The sequence below is a fragment of the Physella acuta genome, unplaced genomic scaffold, assembly GCF_028476545.2.
Source record: "Physella acuta isolate Inbredline_101_S28 unplaced genomic scaffold, ASM2847654v3 ptg000006l, whole genome shotgun sequence".
NCBI classification, from domain to species: domain Eukaryota; kingdom Metazoa; phylum Mollusca; class Gastropoda; family Physidae; genus Physella; species Physella acuta.
In genome coordinates this window covers 579,526-602,500 of record NW_026731526.1, presented here as the reverse complement: position 1 = coordinate 602,500, position 22,975 = coordinate 579,526, and the positions used below count along the sequence as shown (strand labels likewise).

The 22,975-nt window shown below is 40.3% G+C and overlaps 1 protein-coding gene and 1 long non-coding RNA gene across 2 annotated transcripts in view; one reads left to right on the top strand and one right to left on the bottom strand.

The window, feature by feature from the left end:
• The window catches only part of LOC131941112 (uncharacterized), a 42,249-nt gene extending 33,172 nt beyond the window's left edge, over positions 1-9,077 (bottom strand). Inside the window, exon 1 of the mRNA XM_059300152.1 lies at positions 8,538-9,077. Coding sequence (XP_059156135.1) covers positions 8,538-8,833 — 296 coding nt within the window. The 5' untranslated portion in view covers positions 8,834-9,077. The remainder of the gene's footprint in view (positions 1-8,537) is intronic.
• Positions 9,078-14,326: 5,249 nt separating this feature from the next.
• LOC131941058 (uncharacterized) lies at positions 14,327-16,480 on the top strand. Its single transcript, XR_009386610.1, has 2 exons — positions 14,327-14,628; positions 15,025-16,480. It is a non-coding gene; the product is annotated as an uncharacterized LOC131941058 (long non-coding RNA).
• Positions 16,481-22,975: the final 6,495 nt, after the last annotated feature.

Below are 22,975 nucleotides of genomic sequence, written 5' to 3'. Positions count from 1 at the left end.
CCTGTAAACAAATGTCATTAGGGGTCACAGGTGAGTGTAATCAGGTCATGGGTCATGGGTTTTCTTTGGTCGTCTCCCCTCCCCCCCCCCTCCCTTTCCATTTCCTTTACCCCCATTCCATGAGCCAAACAAGTGATCAGAAGGATTAACCTTAAACCTGTAATCACCAGATAATCCAGCGACTTGTCAGCGAACGGCCACTGAGATCATGACATAGATGTGGCAGTGACGCATCACGTGAGAGGATGTTTTAAATCGCTGGATCTCAATAGTAGCCTCCCATGTAGCCATCTAGTGGTTCTCAAAGTTACACTTTCAAATTGTGTCAGCCCAGTGGTTCTCAAAGTTGAACTTCAGTCCAAAATTGCGCCACTCCAGTGGTTCTAAAAATTACACTTCAGTCACAGACTGTGCTAATGCAGACAAACATACAAACACTCGTGTGTATTGCAGACAACACGATCAAACCATTAACATAAAATACATGCACTTTTCCACATGCGAGACATTTTTCGGCAGTATAATAAATCAAAGTGCTTTTAAACATAGGAGAGAATTTCCGGAAATGATAAAATGAGTATTTTGAGAATAGATATTTTGTTTATAAGTTGGACAACCATCAATTATAAGAATAAGAGAGTTATATTTATCTGAGGATTTCTTAGATATTTTAGATTTGTAATTTTGATCCAAATTTTCCAGGTAGGGTGACTACGAGCGAAAGAGCGACATTTTTAATCGGTAAAACTGTGTATTGTTAGTTGTTAATTAATCACTTTGATAGCTTAAAGATGTCGGATTTGGAAGAGGCGGATATTACGAATACGTGTTTAATAAAATACTAAATTGTGATCGTTTACATAAATTATGTCACATATTGAAATAGTTTATTCAGCTGTAACTCTGACAGCCGCTAGTTTTCTGTAACTGACAGACCCACCTCCAGCTGTAACTGACAGACCCACCTCCAGCTGTAACTGACAGACCCACCTACAGCTGTAACTGACAGACCCACCTACAGCTGTAACTGACAGACCCACCTACAGCTGTAACTGACAGACCCACCTACAGCTGTAACTGACAGACCCACCTACAGCTGTAACTGACAGACCCACCAACAGATGTAACTGACAGACCCACCTACAGCTGTAACTGACAGACCCACCTACAGCTGTAACTGACAGACCTACCTACAGATGTAACTGACAGACCCACCTACAGATGTAACTGACAGACCCACCTACAGCTGTAACTGACAGACCCACCTACAGCTGTAACTGACAGACCCACCTCCAGCTGTAACTGACAGACCCACCTACAGATGTAACTGACAGACCCACCTACAGCTGTAACTGACAGAACCACCTACAGCTGTAACTGACAGACCCACCTACAGCAGTAACTGACAGACCCACCTCCAGCTGTAACTGACAGACCCACCTACAGCTGTAACTGACAGACCCACATCCAGCTGTAACTGACAGACCCACCTACAGCTGTAACTGACAGACCCACCTACAGCTGTAACTGACAGACCCACCTACAGCTGTAACTGACAGACCCACCTACAGCTGTAACTGACAGACCCACCTACAGATGTAACTGACAGACCCACCTACAGCTGTAACTGACAGACCCACCTACAGCTGTAACTGACAGACCCACCAAAAGATGTAACTGACAGACCCACCTACAGCTGTAACTGACAGACCCACCTACAGCTGTAACTGACAGACCCACCTACAGATGTAACTGACAGACCCACCTACAGATGTAACTGACAGACCCACCTACAGCTGTAACTGACAGACCCACCTACAGCTGTAACTGACAGACCCACCTACAGCTGTAACTGACAGACCCACCTCCAGCTGTAACTGACAGACCCACCTACAGATGTAACTGACAGACCCACCTACAGATGTAACTGACAGACCCACCTACAGCTGTAACTGACAGACCCACCTACAGCTGTAACTGACAGACCCACCTTCAGCTGTAACTGACAGACCCACCTACAGATGTAACTGACAGACCCACCTACAGCTGTAACTGACAGACCCACCTACAGCTGTAACTGACAGACCCACCTTCAGCTGTAACTGACAGACCCACCTACAGATGTAACTGACAGACCCACCTCCAGCTGTAACTGACAGACCCACCTACAGCTGTAACTGACAGACCCACCTACAGATGTTACTGACAGACCCACCTACAGATGTAACTGACAGACCCACCTCCAGCTGTAACTGACAGACCCACCTACAGCTGTAACTGACAGACCCACCTACAGCTGTAACTGACAGACCCACCTACAGCTGTAACTGACAGACCCACCTACAGCTGTAACTGACAGACCCACCTACAGATGTTACTGACAGACCCACCTACAGATGTAACTGACAGACCCACCTCCAGCTGTAACTGACAGACCCACCTACAGCTGTAACTGACAGAACCACCTACAGCTGTAACTGACAGACCCACCAAAAGATGTAACTGACAGACCCACCTCCAGCTGTAACTTACAGACCCACCTACAGCTGTAACTGACAGACCCACCTACAGCTGTAACTGACAGCCGCTAGTTATCTAACAGACCGACCTACAGCTGTAGACAGCAGATAGTTATCTGTATAGCGCAGTGGTTCCCAACCTTTTTCGAGTGGCGACCCCCTTTTATAAAAAGTAAGTGACCCGCGACCCCCATAGAATTAAAAAGCCTAAATTAGTAGGGAAAGTAATAAGCACTAAAATAAGATTTTCTAGTAGACTTTCAATATGAACTACTCTTGGTAACTGTTTTAATAGCATGAGTAAAATTGCATACTACTCACTAAACCTTCGTGGTTAAGTTTTTAATTTTTTAAATTTTTTGTTAACGCCAACCTATATCATAATAATTATCTTAATTTTGTTTTTAATCGAAGAATAGTGTTGAAAATATATTCTCGAAAAGTCAATCAATTTTACGTTTGGGTATGAATGGTGAATACTACACCAAAATTGTGTCTGCAGTTTTTCATCTTACTCGGAATCATTCTGCAAATCAAAGAATTCATCTTGTAATTCATCGGGAATGCTGGCAACATCAAGGGAAGAAGAGAATGGGTAATGCGTAAATGCTGATTCTTCTTTTTTCAGCTCAGAGAAATAGCGATGCAGTTCGTTTTCAAGAGATTCAAGATGTCCAGAAATCGCTTCTTTCAAAATTTTAATCTCACAATCAGATTCATCTACCACACCGCAGAGTTTCTCAAATTTACAATATTTCCAAGATTTATTTTCTTTACCGATTTTGCAGCTTTGATAAAAATGCCCCGAGATTATCATGGAAAGTTATAATATTCGTTCATTTTCCCTGAATCTTCAGTTTAAGCTTATCTTGATGTTCGAACACATCTGCTAGGTATGATACGCTCTCCAACCACTCTATGTCGTTTTAAGTATACCGAAAAGTCTTGATTCCTTTGCACTTCCAAGAACAATTTGATTTCAGATTTCAATTCAAAAACACAATTTACAACATTTCGTTTGACAGCCAGCGTACTGTAGTGTAGAAGAGCAGAACCTCGTGATCTATATTAATGTTTTTGCTCAGTTCTTTGAAGGCTCCAGATTTTATATAATTTACGACTTATACTAGCAATGGACTCTTGATGTCGATTGGTTAGGGCAGTGGTTAGGGAGCTAAATCTTTTCTGTTTTCTAAAAGCCCGATTTTGAGCTAAACATAGATGCCGCACCATCCGTACAAACCCCAAAGCCGTTCTAACCCATTTTAATCATCCCGTTTAAAAAAAAAACGTATTCATTTTCTCCATGCTATCTCCACAAAATAGCAACTCTTCTTTGCTATCATCCGCATGAATATAGACACAAACCAGCAACTGCCAACATGAACTCACGTCTGTTGATTTATCAACTTGAAAAGCAAACAATGGTGAAAGCTTAATTTCAAATAAAAATGTATTATTTAACCTTTACGTACATGCAGCGTTTGATGAGATTTTCTCCTATTGTTTTTTTTAGCGCAATTTCCATTTCTGGGAATGGATGGATGAATGAATGTATGGATGAATGTGTGTCCGGGCTTTAAGTCGTATCTCCTCCTCAACGAAGCAATATCGATGACTAGTTCCAAAAGCAATTATGTTAAGCAAGTTACGAGAATGAGCATAGGCCATAAAAATTCCGGGTTTCTTTCATGTATTTCCCGGAAAAGCCAAAAAACCTCGAAAAAATGCCGTTTTTGGCCCATATCTCGGCAACCAGACCACTTAGCGACTTGAAACATGTACCAATCGATTCCTGCCATAATTTAGAACAATATTGCCGAAGAAAGTTTTCAAAAATATCCTCTCGTTCGGTCACAAATTTTAAAATTACATAAACACCTACAAACCGATCGTTCTTCTAGTTTGAACGCACCCCAGCATTATACGTCAGAGCTATTTTTAGATAACATAAGGAAATTGCGCATAAATGTCACTAGACTTTTTTAATTAACTTGTTTTTTTTTGCTTGGCATTTTCTATCGCGACTTCATTTGATGCTTGCACTAATGCTGGTGAAAACTTCCTGTTCGATCAAGTCTCTGGCGTTTGCAACTAGCTTCTTACCGACGAAAGAACTCCATGTATTTTTTGTGTGTTCCGAATGATTCGTCTCAAATGACGTTTTAGTTTTGAAGATTTCATAGATGCGTGACTGAGAACAACTTTGTACAGTGCGCTTTGTTTCTTCTCTATTATGTTTCCAGTGATGTTAATGAAGCCGAATTTAAAAAATTCTTTAAAATATTTATGTTTTGTTTCAAATTACTAAGGTTTAGTATACTAGTTGGCGACCCCCCAGAAAGACCTTCGCGACCCCCAGGGGGGTCGCGACCCCCAGGTTGGGAACCCGTGGTATAGCGAGACGTGTCTCACATCATCCCTGTATCTCCGTTATCTTGTTTCACCAACGTACGTCACGATGTCAGTTCTATCTCTAACGAACCGGAACCACACTTTTATCAGAGTCACTGGTTTATGGTGTTAATTACTTGTCCTGTTCAGCCGTCTGTTCTATTTATAAATGTCCGGCAAGTATCGATATCAAGGATAGACAGGCCCCGTCTGTAAAGAGTGAATGGGATGGTTTTCATGATGTCTTGTGGACTAGCGGTGGTGTTCATCGAGTACCTGAGTTAACCCAGCACTATTAGGTACTAGGCAATTGTCCGTAATACGCACGGGTTTATCCGGCTCTTTTCGGTACCCAGCTAATGTCTGTAATACGCCCCTGAGTAACCAGCTGTATTGGGTACCAAGCATAAGTCTTTAGGACGAACTTGATTTGGTCCAGCGCTGAATCAATGTAAATTTGTCTGGCATACCTGAGTTTACCCAGCCATAAAGCGTACCTGGCAAAAGTTAAGTAAAGGGGGAGGGGGTGGGGGACTAAAATAGTCGGATATTTCACGAACTAAACAAACTCTGAATATATTTTGTCTTAAGATCCACACCAATTGCTAGAAATAATTAAAACACTTTTCTTATCAAGTTTCAAACATAAACGGATATGTTAAGGGTTAACATGGCAAAAAAAAGTAATTTTAAGAATGTAATAATTTGACGGGATAAAAAAAAAATCGGCTACACTTTGTTCGGTCTGTTGAACAGGTGTCAGAAATGTAATTTATGGCTTCATCCGGTAAATGGATACCTGAAGAGCAGACACGAGGAGTGTCGATTGCGGTTATCTGCCCTTGGGTTGCCCCGACGTGGTTGCGGTCCTTGTTTGTGCTGTTGACGATTTGACGTCACAGGCGGGTAAGAGGGGACATAATTGCATGGCTGTTGCTAAAAATAGAAAACTTTTTCATTTTTTTATGTTTTAAAAATTTTGTTTGTCTTTTTCGTTCCCATTATTGAGCGCTTCTTGGTAACTGGAGCGTTAGGAGCGCTCTTGACCCACTGCTCAAGTCGCGGGGCTCATTTCTTTAAATAGTTTTCTAGTCAGACCTGTTTGTCTTGTGAACCCAATAAATAAATTGATGTTTTTGGGTACATTCATACAAGATAAGTAAAGTAAAGGCCGTGGTGGGGATTAAATTGGGAGGGCACATTACTTTAAGTACAGGACTTAATTTTATTATTTAGGTTTTTGGTTATATCTTTGGAAGGGCTATTATTAACGGTTTTTCCAAGCATTGAGATTTAGGATGGTACGAATAATTCTAAGTTCTTCTAGCTTTTCTAATATTTTATGAATATTTTATGAAGCAATATTCCGAGTAGTTTTCTAAATGTTGTTTTGACATGTAGTTAACAATAAAGTTTGCGGTTATTTTATGTGCGTAGTTATATTGTGATATTATGTAGCGAGCTGATACTTTGTTAAATGTTTACACGTAGTCATGGTAACTCGAGACATGAAGTATGAGACTTAGGGTGTGCCCTTAATCAGAGGCGTAGCGAAGGGGGGGGGGGCGGGGGTGCGGACCGCACCGGGTGACACCAAGGCAAAAAAAAATAGCAAAATATATAGAGACAAATTTGAGGGGGGGGGGGTGCAAATCGAAAGTTTGAGGGGGGGGTGGAGGGGAGGGGTGCAAATCGATATTTGAAAGTTTGTCCCTGGGAAGGGTCACTACGCCTCTGGGGGGTGACACCATTTAAGTCAGCACCGGGTGACACCCGACCTCGCTACGCCACTGCCCTTAATAGAGGCAATGACTTTTTTTTTTACTTTCTAAAACATCATTTACAAAATTTAATGACTTTTGAATGAATCTCGGAGGAAAACGAAAACAACATTTAAATTCCTGAGCACCTAAGATTTAGTTTCACACAGTTCTACCCGCCCCCACCTCGCATCCCCAACTGCTCTCAAATACACACCCTGATTGCCCCGCCCCCACCCTTTTAAAGTACACATCCTCATCTAGTTACCCTCAACCACCTTATCCTACTCTCCACACCCTCATCTACACCCCTCTACAAATACACTCCTAGCAACACATCCTCGTGTTCTAACCCAATTCACACCCTACCAAACCCAGTTACCTACCATTAATTACCAATGCCCAGCCACGCCCTAACCATACACCCCTAACTACCCACTGCCAACCATCCACGCCAATACACACCCTCCGTATGTTAACAGTATGTCATGCATATCTTATGTTAAAATGTACCAAACTATAAGTTAAAAGTTTAAAAAATGGCACATTTGTTTAACATCGACTATAGGACTATCTTTGCTTCAAGGCGAAACACCAACAAAGGGAGGTAATAATGTATGAACCTTATCAAACATAAATTACTTGGTAGTCTTTCCTGAATAGTGTTGACTTGCCTCACTAGTTTGTTATTAGCTGTCATTAAACACTTCAAAAATATTATTTAGTTTAAACCTTAATTAAAGCTTGTGATTAAATTAAGTAGTCATAAAGCGGACAGTAACCTACTCTACATAAAGAACTCTACAAGCCTCATATAATGTTTACAAAGAGCTAAATCATTAAAATGTCCATGCTTTATTCATGGTGAGAGATCAGTGAATTATTTAATCTTTGTGTCGTGTTAAACAGCAATGCATCATTTTATCAGATGAGGTTTTAATTTGTCTTCAGAACCTCAGAAAATCATACCGTTTTGTGTTGTTTTCGCTGTCAATTTGCTAATTTTGCTAAAGACAACTTATTGTATGGTATTTATATTTTTTGTTGTTGTTTTTTTCTTTGTGTCTAGGACTACTGCATAGATTGTTGAATATGTATTTGTAGTATAATTAAAAGCTCATTGAATAAAAAAAACACATTACAATTATGCCAAATTTTAGATTCGCGTTTTAAGTATCTTTGGAAATGTATGTTTAGACCTTTTTTGTATTAATAATTATAATAATAACTATAATCATAATTACATAATTTTGTCATATATTACTATGTCAAAATAATGTAATAAATTTTTATAATTTTAATTGTATTTAATAACCAGATTTCACATAAACGGGTTTAACGGAAATGTCTGTGTAAGACATTGTTGGCCGAAGCGCCCAAACAGTATCTTGAAAATTGGAAAAAATGGTTTCTTTATAGAAGTAAGTTTTTAAGTGGACGTAAGTTGAAAACTCACGTTTTGATTAAATGACTTTAGAAGGATAAAATTGAAAATGTGTGATTTGTAGATTTTTATCTAAGTAAGCTCAATGTGTAAAATAGCCGAATATTGTGGGGTGCTAAAAAAAAAATCATGGTCTGTATCAATTGATCGCATCAATAGATGCTGCATTGTTGTCAAATAGTGTTGAGCAAGCTGAAGGCGTAGTCGAATATATCAATTTTATAAACTACGGAGAATTTTATTTAAGGTCAAGTTGACAAAATACAGAGAAGTTTACATTTATACAGAGATGTAACCCTTGGAATAAGATATGAAAAAGTTTACATTCAGAAAAAGGTGTAACACATTGAAATAAGATATGAAAAAGTTTCCATTTACACAAAAGTGTAACACATTACAATAAGATATAAAAAAGTTTACCTCATCCACCCCGGCAAGTTCTGGATTTGTTCCGGGGTCTCCCCTATGGACGAGTCTATGGAGATGATGCTGTGCCGCACATGCCGTGCGCCGTGGTGCTCCAGCTCGTGCTCCTTGCCGTGCCAGGACAGGGAATTCCCGTTCGGGTTGGTGCTGATTTTACCGTTGACGGCGGGCGGGGCGCCCTTCAGGATCCCGCCTCGGGACGGAGAGGTGGGGGTGCCCGGTGATACAGGAGCCTCTCCGTTTTTGACGCCCCCGTTTAGTCCAGTGTTGACCGTTAGGTGACTGCTCATTGTAGTACACACGAATTGCGCCCCGAATTAATTCTTACAAACACAAAACGACTAGTAAAGGCAACCACAATATTCAAAAGTTTAATCTATTAAAAAGAACTATTCTTCATCATAAATGCTTTAAAAATAAATCGTTAATTTCGAAACTTTGACGAATATTTTTCTAAAATTTAATTTCTTCCTTTGACATCGAAATCAAATAGTGAAAATAAACTATCTTAAACTACAGTAGTGTTATGTAATCCTAAACTCGATTATTTAACTGAAACGAAAAAAAATGTTGAGGTTTTATACTGCTGTTGAGCGTCACCATAAAGTCTACCGTCAACCATCGATGACGCAGTCAGGCAATATGGTGTGGAGAAAAAAATTATATATGGCGCCTGCTCTGTGACAGTGGGGACCATAAAAAAGTGCTTACAGTAAATGAGGCAGTGGTTTTCGATAAGGGGAAACAATTTTCTTAATTACTGTAAGTCATAAATTATTGTATTATTTGAGACGGGTTATTTGTTTACCAGTCTAAAACAAGGTTGTTTATTTCATAAAACTACAGCTAGTAATAGAATGATGGGTCTGATTTCATTGAAAAGATATCTAAATGTAGATATTTACTGTTATTGTTGGTATATTAATGTTCGTAAACAAAGAAAAGTTGAGGGGTGTGTTTTGGGGTGTGTTTTACAAGGTTTTCGGAGGTGTTGGTGTATTTCAACGAGATTTCCGTCATTGTTACGTCAGATTTCAACCATTTGGAATCTAGACAGGCATAGGCATTTGGAGATTGCTAACAAAGAAACTGCTCGTAGATAATTGGGTAATGGGCTGTATATATATACAAATATATTCACATACATATATAAATCCATATATATACATATTTATGCATATATATTATATATATATGTATATATATGTACACACACACACACACGATCGTCTTAGTGGAAGGGTGTATATGACCTGTGTGACTCAGTTTGCAGAGTGATTTCCCGAGACGTCCATATGGATGATATTTATAAGCAGAATCGATGAGACCAGTACCAGAATAAATTTAAAAAAAAACTCGTATGCATCTTAATTGTCACCTGTATTGTCTAGATGTGTAATGACGTAATGATTGCCTATGGTTGTGATATCCTCACCAGTGGCGTCGCGTGGTCGTGTTTTCCCCGGTGTGGCACCTCATGGTGTCACCCCCGCCCTCTTTTTTTTTCTGTAAATTTTGTAGTGTGTGTCTACCCCCCCCCCCCCTCGCAAAAGCTTTAAAGAGTTTACATTTAATACTAATGATATTCATCTTTAGTTGGTTGTTAATACAGCTGGGTGTAGCATTGTTTTCTATATAGTTTGCATGTTTACGTCATATCATCCCCCCCACCCACTCCTTGTCGGGATCGTCATTATGTTCGTAAAATACTTTTTAACTCTAATTAACCATCCATTAAACTGGCAAAAAACACATTTATTCTATATATATATTGCGATTTTTTTGTCTTGGTGTCACCCCCCTAAATGGTGTCACCCGGTGCGGTCCGCACCCCCCGCCCCCGCCTCGCGACGCCTCTGATCCTCACATGTTAGTGGTATTCTCACATGGTAGTGAATCAAGGGGTTCAACCCTTTCACAGCCCCAACATAGATATATAGACATAGTTATAAGCCCTGAATAAATACACTCAATGTCTAAAGTTCAATATTAAACGTTTGCGTAAGTCTAGATCCATAAATCTTAGTTGACCCGCGGGGTTAAAGATCACCACTTTGTTGTATATCAAATAAGTTTTGACAGTTCAAAGGTCATATAACCGAGGGAGGTAAGAAATCGGCGGCCATAGGGCAGTGTCACTGACACTACAAGTCCCTAATAATGACATGCTGTCATAAATCTCGGAACAAAAATTTCATCAAAGCGAATCTGTAAATTTTAAAGTTTTAATTATTCGAGTATTTTTATCACTAAAGGTTGTATATTATTAAAATATTTTAGCATGTCGTAAGTTCTAAATCCTTTAACGTTTATAGATCAAAAGAAACCGTTACTTTTTATGTCGTGGGCTATAGGGCTCAATATGTTAGACTTTGGTGCTCTTTAATCTGCAATGGACACATTCCTTTTCTCAAGACACATTATCCTTACACAGTCTTCAAAATCAGCCTATAAAAAGTTGTTAGACCCATATTTTAGACCCAGTCTCTATACCCAGTCTTCTGACCCAAATTTTAGACTCAGTCTATAAAAGAAGTTTTTAAACCCCAGATTTTAAACCCACTCTCTAGACAGAGCCTCCATATAGTATCTAGCCCAGTCATCTGACCCAGTCTACGGACCCAGTCTTTAAAACCAGTTGTTATCAAGTCTCTAGACCAAATCTCTAGACCTAACCTCTAGACCAAATCTCTAGACCTAGCCTCTAGACCAAATCTCTAGACCTAGCCTCTAGACCAAATCTCTAGACCTAGCCTCTAGACCAAATCTCTAGACCAGGCCTCTAGACCAAATCTCTAGACCAGGCCTCTAGACCAAATCTCTAGACCTAGCCTCTAGACCAAATCTCTAGACCTAACCTCTAGACCAAATCTCTAGACCTAACCTCTAGACCAAATCTCTACACCTAGCCTCTAGACCAAATCTCTGGACCTAGCCTCTAGACCAAATCTCTAGACCAAATCTCTAGACCCAGCCTCTAGACCAAATCTCTAGACCAAATCTCTAGACCAGGCCTCTAGACCAAATCTCTAGACCTAGCCTCTAGACCAAATCTCTAGACCTAACCTCTAGACCAAATCTCTAGACCTAACCTCTAGACCAAATCTCTACACCTAGCCTCTAGACCAAATCTCTGGACCTAGCCTCTAGACCAAATCTCTAGACCAAATCTCTAGACCCAGCCTCTAGACCCAGCCTCTACACCCAGTATTTAGATCCCGTGTTTAGATCTAGTACAGACATAGAACCGATCTCTAGACCCAGCCTCTAGACCCAGCCTCTAGACCCAGCCTCTAGACCTAGCCTCTAGACCAAATCTCTAGATCTAGCCTCTAGACCAAATCTCTAGACCCAGCCTCTAGACCCAGCCTCTAGACCCAGACTCTAGACCCAGCCTCTAGACCTAGCCTCTAGACCAAATCTCTAGATCTAGCCTCTAGACCAAATCTCTAGATCTAGCCTCTAGACCAAATCTCTAGACCCAGCCTCTAGACCCAGCCTCTAGACCCAGACTCTAGACCCAGCCTCTAGACCTAGCCTCTAGACCAAATCTCTAGATCTAGCCTCTAGACCAAATCTCTAGACCCAGCCTCTAGACCCAGCCTCTAGACCCAGCCTCTAGACCAAATCTCTAGACCTAGCTTCTAGACAAAATCTCTAGACTAAGCCTCTAGAACAAGCCTCTAGACCCAGCCTCTAGACCCAGCCTCTAGACCAAATCTCTAGACCTAGCATCTAGACCCAGCCTCTAGACCCAGCCTCTACACCCAGCCTCTAGATCCCGTGTTTAGATCTAGTACAGACATAGAACCGATATCTAGAACCAGGCTCTAGACCCAGTCTCGAGACTCAGGTAAGACAAAAACCATCTCACATTCCAGACTGTGGGGAAAAATCGGCTAGCATTCACACCTGGTTTCTGCTGGAACCCTACGTCATAGGTGAGCCAAGGTGGAACTGTTCAGGTAAACTTCTCCACCTTAACTTCCACCTACATTAAGAAAGATTGTTTTTCTACTTCCCACCTCTACTACCTATTACCTTCACCGGCCTAGTTTTCTTACTTAAATTTACGACCTGGTCAGACTTACATAATAATTAGACCAAGCACAAACATGATAGGTTTAAGTTTATTAAGTTTACAATCAGTGGTGTGTTTCTAGTGTAAGTCAACTTCGTACCTTGGTCCCACATGTAGCGAGATCGGCACGACCGTTTTAGAGGTGACTTTGTATCTAAATCAGACCCGAATCACACAATGGCTGCCCCTCCTCAGAGCTTGGGGAGATGGTAGAGGGGGGGGGGGGGGTGCTGCATAACTTCGGGGCTGGGGGAGATGGTGAGAGGGTGCTGCATAACCTCAGGGCTGGGGGAGATGGTAGGGGAGGGGGTACTGGACCTATTCAGGGATGGGGGGATGTTAGGGAAGGGGGTGCTGGGGAAGGGTGCTGCATAACCTAAGAGCAGGGGGAGATGGTAGGGAAGGGGGTACTGGACCTATTCAGGGATGGGGGGAGATGGTAGGGAAGGGGGTACTGGACCTACTCAGGGATGGGGGGAGATGGTAGGGAAGGGGGTGCTGGACCTACTCAGGGATGAGGGGAGATGGTAGGGAAGGGGGTGCTGGACCTACTCAGGGATGAGGGGAGATGGTAGGGAAGGGGGTGCTGGACCTACTCAGGGATGAGGGGAGATGGTAGGGAAGGGGGTGCTGGACCTACTCAGGGATGGGGGAGGGATTACTACTCGACTAGAGGAGTTTTACTGAGGGGAGTGCTGTTCCTCCTAAAACAAAGAAGTGGGAAGGGGTTAGGAGGGTGGATTGCTTACCTGAGGATTAAAATAATGACCTGGTAGCGATAGCAGGCGATGGGATACGATTGGTGGCTGTAAATTAAATTAGACCGTTTTCAAACAGTTATAAACAGATTGTAAATTTAGAAAGGCTGGCAAGCAATAAAAACAAAAACTGACGGTAAGAACGGGCATTAAAATGTCTCCACATACTAATCAAGGCAAGTGGTCTATTTGTTTGCTGATTACTTATTAATTAAATACTATTTCTACTCGATTTTAAAGTAATCGCTTTGAGTTTTACTAAATCTTGGTAATTGCTTCTCCTCCCCCCCCCCTCCTAGCCCCCCCCCCCCCCTGCCCTCCGATAACAGATCTTACCCGAGCTATACGGGGAAGTAGTTGAAGAGTATTTGGCCGCACGAATATATCAGCTATCAAACATGGTGTGAATACCGTTGCTCCTGGGAACCTACATCAGTCTGTGATCTAAAACTGTGTTGAACAGAAGCTGATCTGTTGGCTCGAAAGGTTGGCAGATTGTGGTCTCAATGAGCAGTCCTGTCAAGTCAGACGTGTGCAGCGTGTGATGGGTGGGCGTGTGTTACGTGCTACGTTGTTGAGACCACAAACAACATAGTCCTAAACTTCCGAAGGATGTTTTAAGAAGGTGGTGTCGTAAGGAAATGGTGTCCTAAAAGAAATAGTGTCTTTTAAGAATTGGTGTCTCAAAGGAACTGGTTCCCTAAAGGAACTGGTTCCCTAAAGGAACTGGTGACTCAACTGGTGTCTAAAAGGAACTGGTAACCTAAAGAAACTGGTTCCCCAAAGGAACTGGTTCCCTATAGGAACGTGTGCCTTTAATAGTGCCTAAAGGAAGTGGTGTCCCACCCAACGATTGATTGGTTTATGTCCCATTATTGTCATGTGACTTTGAGGTCATAAAAATGGTGATAAACATGTTTTTTTTTAAACACAATAGCATTTTATATCAAAATAAATGATGAATTAATCATAATCTGCAAAAAATATTATTAATTTTAAACTTATTATATATTTTCGAATACGAAAATTAATGCTATCGCGTGATCGGCGAGACGCCGCCATCTTGCCGACTTTGCATTCATCCTCGGTCAGACCTCATGGAAAATGGAATTAGATTCTAATTATCTGCGTGAAAATGATTTAGATTCAAGTAACGAAGAAGTGTAAGACCTTACTGATGTCCTAGACACTGGAGATAATGAAAATACAGTTTTGAACACTATTTTGAACTCTTTCTCTACACATCGTAAGTAACTCAGTTTTTATCGTTTTTTTCCTACTAATTTTTTGGCGATTTTTATAAATTTTTCTTTTTAATGATATTAATTAGATATAAATGTGTAGTTAAAAGAACACTCCAATCATTTTACTATGTAACTAGTCTAGTTTCTGTTCATAGTATATGACAATTATTAAATAATAGTAGTATTGGTAGCAGTACTGTCTCTACCGTCTAGAATGTAAACACAAATCAGCTGATCATACATGACTGTAATAAAAACTCAGTTTTCTTTTGTTACAAACAGTACTAACTTGTACTAACTTATTATAAACCACCTAACATTTATGATGAAATTATTATATGTGAAAATATTAAATAGAATCCATATTTTAAATATTTACCATTTTTTCTTTTCAACAGAACTGAGAATTTATAAAGGAAAAAAGGAGTGAATGGGTATCCCTTATCAACTGGGACTGTTACCTCCTGAGAAAGAACCAGGAATTCAGCTGGCTGAGATGAGGACAGGAGACAGTACAATGAAGTATATGTTTACTCAAACCTATTGTGTTTGTAAACTCTATAGTGGATATTGTGACATACATTATGTCAATTTACCAATGGATATGTAAAGCGACGCAGATCACCTATCTGTCTCGGGATGATTTAATTCGACACCTGATTAAATCTTACAGGTTTTATGGACTTATAATACGTTCTGGGGATTATCAACACTCATTTTGACAGATTCTGAAGCAAGAATTTACTCTATGCTCTACAATGGACTGCGGCTCAAGTTTTCATATCACGCTATTGCTTCAAAGGTGTCATGCTTTTTTAAAGATGTACTATCAAGATACTGAACATACAGAGGACATATTATACAAATAATGCTCCCAACCTACATCAAAATTAAGTGCAGTAAATTGTTGTAGCTTTATATATTTCCATAGATAAGACAATGGTTAGAAAGAATATTTTTCTTGACAATACATTATCATGCTTATGATTGTGGATAAGCCAACAGTAGGGTATGCAATTATGAGCTTTGGCTGATCATTGAGAGGTTACACATAAGGTTTTGTTTTTTATATTTTATTATTCTGGTCAGTGAGCCAGATGGGTTAGCTTATGTGGTGGATAGAAGTGATCAGTTAATAAAACTGTAATGTCCTTCGGTAAACAATTAAGTACTAGTAATGTACTAGAACTAAATTTTTTCACCTTTGAGATATAACTAAAGTTAATTTCTGTATTTTACTTCAAGATTATTGAGAAAAGAATCCAGATATCTTAGGAAAAAAAATTCCAACATGGTATTGCCAATTACACTCTTTAAAAGTTAGTTGGAAAGTTAGGTAATATTTCACTTTACCATACTGTTTCTTTGGCTTGTAAGCCACCATTATTTTCCAACCATTCTATGAACCATACTATATCAGATTAGAATGAGGTTTTTAAATTGTTACTGTATGATAAAACAATATTAAAAGAATGTAAGTTAAGTGTAGATAAGTGTATATGATACACGTTATGTTTACAAAAAGAAGGAAATTGTTTGTTTAGTTATCATGTGTGTTCGCATTATTTATTAATTGAAGATCATTAAAAGCATCTGTTTTAATGTAATAAGAAGCACTGTAGATATTACAATTTGATTATTTCATTACATTGACTTATGTGTGTGTTTGATTACATGTTAACCTATGTTTGCCACTTTTAGAGTAAAAATGTTTGCGGAGAGGTCCAAATCATGTAAAGATCATCATAAGATCAATTAATTTGTGAAAAATCCATTTCTTGGCACAGTGCATTCAAAATTGTCACATTTATACATATATGGATGTAAGTCAATAAAATATACATATTAACTCAATAGCTCTTATCAATTATTTTTTTGCTTCTTAGGAACTGTTGATTTTAAAGTTTTTAATTATTTTTTAAAAATTAAACCATCAGATTTTAGGCTACAAAACTAAAACCAATTGTTAACACCTAAAAACTCTTCAGTAATATTAAAGACAAATCAAATACCTACACAATGATATATAACACATGTGTGTGCTGATGTTCAATCTATACTTATGGTCAAAAGTTACAAGCATACTGCCGAACACTGAAAATATCACTAAAACCCTCAGTCTGTTAAGAGTTAAAAGAACTTGTGTCCTAAAGGTAATAGTGTCCTAAAGGTAATAGTGTCCTAAAGGTAATAGTGTCCTAAAGGTAATAGTGTCCTAAATGTAATAGTGTCCTAAAGGTAATAGTGTCCTAAAGGTAATAGTGTCCTAAAGGTAATAGTGTCCTAAAGGTAATAGTGTCTTAAAGGTAATAGTGTCCTAAAGGTAATCTAAAGATAATAGTGTCCTAAAGGTAATCTAAAGGTAATAGTGTCCTAAAGGTAATAGTGTCTTAAAGGTAATAGTGTCCTAAAGGTAATCTAAAGGTAATAGTGTCCTAAAGGTAATAGTGTCTTAAAGGTAATAGTGTCTTAAAGGTAATAGTGTCCTAAAGGTAATCTAAAGGTAATAGTGTCCTAAAGGTAATCTAAAGGTAATAGTGTCCTAAAGGTAATAGTGTCTTAAAGGTAATAGTGTCCTAAAGGTAATCTAAAGGTAATAGTGTCCTTCGGTAATCTAAAGGTAATAGTGTCCTAAAGGTAATAGTGTCCTAAAGGTAATAGTGTCCTAAAGGTAGTAGTGTCCTAAAGGTAGTAGTGTCCTAAAGGAACTTGTTCCCTAAAGGAACTGGTGTCTTTAAAAATTGGAGTCCTGAGAATTTGAGGCGTTGAGTAACATTGGAACCCTTGTGTTAACATTGGTGCACTCTACCATTCAACTACCGACCCCTCTAACAAACTCTCAGAGGTTTACAATACTGTCTTGATCAATTAAATAACATTGCAGCCACGTTATTTACCAATCTACGGCCTGGCTTGCAAGACATCTCTTGCCTGGCAAGATTTTGTCGATTTGATCCGTAGCCAGGTAGATCCACGTTTTTATAGAGTGAAACTTTTTATATGCTTGGCAAGTCATTCCATTGTAGCGTCTCAGATAGGTTTAGTTTCGTTCCTTTAACGTAAGAAAACACTGGTTCAGTATGCGTGGTGTAATCTAAAAAGCTTTAAAAATTGTGTAATGTATTCAGGCAATGTTAAATTTAAAAATCACTTTGTAGAAATAAGCATGTATTTTGAATGTTTGTTCATAACCTTTAGATAAGCTTATTATTTTGTAAACCTTAGTTTTACAGTTATATCACTTTTGTACAAGAAAACTGAATGTGTATTTTCTGGTGTTTAGTAAGGTACATTGCAGTCGGCTCTTCACGCTTCTTTCATGTGTTATCTACACAAAGTCATATGACTTTGATGGATAGGACACGCCCCTCGGAAAACGGATGAAACATGGCGTAGTATTGGAATATAACACACGAGCCGGCCCGCGGCATAACATACGCCGCTATTTAGTTGTTTCTAATTTTCAATAATTCATAATTTGTGAATTCGACAGTACCAACGCTGACACTGAAAATATTTCTTTAAAACACTATAAGTAGCTCGTTAAGGACCATAACCCCCCCCCCCCTTCCTTCCCCCCCCCCCCCCCCTACGTTTAAAATCGTTGGCTCTGCTTGTAAACATTTAGAGTGAACACAGCTCACTAAAACCATGTAGGGGTGGGGAGGTAGGGAGAGCGTTTGCAGCTTGTTTTCTAACGGCTCGAAGAGGAGAATTATATATATAGATAGATAGAGGAAGAGAAAACTGTGCAGGCGTAGAAAAACACGGAGAAGGGCTGCTGAAAGCGAAGCAAAAGCTGTAGGGTTTACATGGGCTGAACTGAAGATATCCGCTCTACAACAGTGCACGTTGATGAGATATAGCTGCAGCTCTTTGATCTTCAGGGTGTCAAGTCAGTCCAGACTCTCAGTTTGTGGTTGTCTTACTGATCGCTCCGTCATTCAGTACCCGTCCATTACATATTCAGCACAACCTCGGTTTTCGTTGCACTTGATTATCGTCGGTTTCTTTTCCATTCCATGAGGTTTTCTGATTAGAAATACATTTGTTCTCGTCGGTGGCTTAGAATCGTTTTCCTTTTGCTAATATTACATCATATGTGTACATGATTTTCGCTTCTTGAAGTACACGCCTTCAGGTCTCTAAGTGATTGGCTATTGATCTAGTCACGTGACTTATTACTAGGTGTGTATATGATACGTGCAGACCTTCGTGTATCATATATATATATATATATATATATATATATATATATATATATATATATATATATATATATATATATATATATACCAGTGACATAGCGAGGTCGGGTGTCACCCGGTGCGGCTTTTAATGGTGTCACCCCCCCCCCCCCCCAGAGGCGTAGCGACTCTTCCCGGGGACAAACTTTCAAATTTTCGATTTGCACCCCCCTCAAGCTTTCGATTTGCACACCCCCCCCCCCCCCCCTCGAACTTTCGATTTGCACCCCCGCCCTCAAGTTTTTCTCTATATATTTTACTATTTTTTGCCTTGGTGTCACCCCCCTAAATGGTGTCACCCGGTGTGGTCCGCCCCCCCGCCCCCACCCCCCTCGCTACGCCTCTGATACACACAATATATCTCGAAATTGTCTCAGAACTTTGCGGTGCAGGTACACGCAGTACCAGTCACACAGAGACACGATCAGCCATTAATCTTAAACTATTATTTCACGGGGATAAATCTTTCTAAATACCGGCACAGATTTTATGTGCAGATAACTCCATATATTTTTTTAAAAAGATAGAGCGAACTGACATTCAATTTGATATATATTTTTAAAGATTTGAAAATTTATTTCTGAAGTTTTAAACAACAGTTTATTAACGTGTATCCCTTCTTGACCATACCTCTAAAGTCTGGTTTGTTTATGTTGAAGGCCTATCACGTGGTTGGTCATCTTGGCGTGGAGGTAGAGACACGGGGAATCACAGTTGGATGTAGAACACGTTGGCTAGAGACATAGCCGGTCTGTTACAACATACATTGGCATGAAGTTTACAACTAAATATAGACGAAACCTCGTGGGCCATGTGATTGCTTTATGTCAAAAGGCTTTTGTAGAGCATCTTTAAGGAAATTTCTTATGGTCCATGGTGCAGGTGAAGTAGAAGTCACCTGTTTCAGTGACCTCGACCTATGAAAGCATAGTGTGGTCAGCATTATATCCAGCTGCATTTACTTTCATTAATGTGAATCGGGTACCCATTAGAGCTGGGTAGACTCGGTGAGGACTTACGGTCTCAAGCCCGGGACCCCAGCTCGAGGCTGTCGGGTTAGCGGTCGAACAAAATCTCAGCCACCATCTAACTGTATAAACGTCGGCTATCGAACTTTCCGTTCTGTCTGATGTTGTCCAACGCCCGGTGTGAGTCACCTTCTCAATTACTCACCTTCTGTGTGTTGCTCTAACTGGAGAAGCTGCTGACAGGGTTCATGGAGCTGATGGCTTTGTACTGTCTTACATGTACATTAGCTAAAAGGTGAATGGAGAATTGTAAAGGGCTACACGTCTCACAAGACTAAGATTATATTGTTAAATTAATATAATCGAACAATGAACACAGACTACAACCAATGCAATACAATCACCAAACTGCCACCACTAAAATAGATCCATTAAAGTTCTACCCTACATAATACACTAGCATCTATTCCCGTATTACCAACAAACTACCACCATCCAATTGTACCATCCAATTATTACCATCCAATTACTACCACAACATTACCAACAACGAATTACCACCACGAATTTAACACCACAAAATTATCATCACAAAATTACCATCACAAAATTACCATCACAAAATTACATCACAAAATTACCATCACAAAATTACCATCACAAAATTACATCACAAAATTACCATCACAAAATTACCACCACAAAATTGCCACCACAAAAGTACCACCACAAAATCACTACCACAAAACTACCATTTATAAACTACTACCCCCAAATTACCGCCACCAATAAACTACCATCTAAAATACCACCTCACACAACCCACTACCATATCCCTACCATCATCTCCTCACATCCCTAATTTAATTACTGCACCGACATAGATAATACCCGTGTCACTATGAAACATTCTTCTTTCACCTGTAGCCTACTTCTCTACCTGCTAGAAGCTGCCTACACACCTGAGAATGTCTTACCTTCTCTCGCAACTGTGTTTTACGTAGGTGAGCAGTTTTAGAAGCGCGGCACGTGTTTTACCTGTAAAATCTAGAAACTCTGTCTCGCCTATGATTGAACTAACAACTAGATGCGCTTATAAAAACAAAACAAATTAGCCATTGAAAGATGAAAAGCGTCCACTTGCGCTTTTAATTAAAATGAAGACAATGTTGATGATTGAATTAAAACGACTTTTTTTTAAAAACTCATTGGGTGTATTGAAAAATGTGTATAAAGTTTTTTAAATAACATTTAAAAACCATTTATCATAACATTTTACAAGTTCATTAAAATTAAGGTGAGCTGAGGTTCATTAAGTGAAAAGAGAAATTTGATCAGGAAAGGGAGCTGAAACTAACAAGAAAGATTCTAAGATTTGATTTTAATAAAGGGATGGGTGTGTATGTATATGTGTTTGAGAGTGTTGAAATGTACATATATTAAAAGGACAAAAGTCGCCAACTTCAAAGTTAGATATTTTTAATAAGAGTGGAATTGTGTGTTTGTATATGGAAGGGGGGGGGGGGTATTATTGTGAGAATAGTATAGAGCAGGGGTCTCCAAACTACGGCCCGCGGGCCGGATGCGGCCCGCGAAGTCCTCTCATCCGGCCCGCGATCTTTTTGTCCAAGGAAAAATTGTTTGTTGGTTATGATGGCTGAGGGACTTTGCCCAGAAAAATCAAAGACATGCCTGGAAGAAACTGCCCCCCCCCCCCCGAACTGTAATTTGATAGTTAATCCGGCCCTCGGACTGAAAAGTTTGGAGACCCCTGGTATAGAGGGACGATTGTATTGGGGGACGCATTAAGATGGGAATAGGGTGAGGGGGAGCATTAGGATTGGAGTAGTGTAGGGGACGCATTAGGATGGGAATGGTGTGGGGGCGCATTAAGGAGACAATTGTGTGGAAGGATAATTATGTGTGTGGGGACGCATTAGGATGGAAACTGTGTGGGGGACGCTTTAGGTTTCGGAATGATTGGAAGGGGGGGGGGGCAATAATGTGTGGTTGACGCATTAGGATGGTAATGGTGTGGGGGACGCATTAGGATGGGAATGGTGTGAGGGACGCATTAGGATGAGAATGGTGTGGGGGACGCATTAGGATGAGAATGGTGTGGGGGACGCATTAGGATGGTAATGGTGTGGGGGACGCATTAGGATGGGAATGGTGTGGGGGACGCATTAGGATGGTAATGGTGTGGGGGACGCATTAGGATGGGAATGGTGTGAGGGACGCATTAGGATGAGAATGGTGTGGGGGACGCATTAGGATAAGAATGGTGTGGGGGACGCATTAGGATGAGAATGGTGTGGGGGACGCATTAGGATGGTAATGGTGTGGGGGACGCATTAGGATGGGAATGGTGTGGGGGACGCATTAGGATGGGAATGGTGTGGGGGACGCATTAGGATGGGAATGGTGTGGGGGACGCATTAGGATAAGAATGGTGTGGGGGACGCATTAGGATGAGAATGGTGTGGGGGACGCATTAGGATAAGAACAGAGCCGGCGTTAGGGGGTGGCAAACGGGGCGGTCGCCCCAGGCCCCGCGCTTGAAGGGGCCCCGCGCTTGAAGGGGCCCCGCGCTTCAGCAACGCCATTGTTGCCTGAATTAGTTCGTAAACTTAAATAATCTTTGCTGAATTAAATTTAAAAAAAAACCCAACTAAATGGTCGAAATTGTTGGATGTTAAAACTGAGGTCACGGCTGATGTTAGTGAGTTATCCTCTACATGGACTGGGACAGACCTTTATTCTAAAGAAAGACATTAGTGTCACACATCGCTGGCACGGTCGACTCGCTATTGTCCTGAGGTGAATGGAGATGGCGGTCGCGAATTAGCCCCCGACCTGACATTGGAGGTAAAATCAGGAAAAACGTAAACAGATACTCTATTGTACGCGGACCGTTGAAGACGTTTTTTTTAGTGAGCAGGCGGGGGTGTAAACAGTCAGTGGCCTGATGATGGCTTGCAGAGGAGGAGGGGGAGGGGGGAGACAGCGGATGGGGACATGCCCCGGAAATCCAGAGTATTTATCCCTAAAATCATAATTTATACACTGTATGGGCATCTTTTGTGTAATTATGCTTATTCACCACGATACGTTTAATAGGCATCCATACAGTA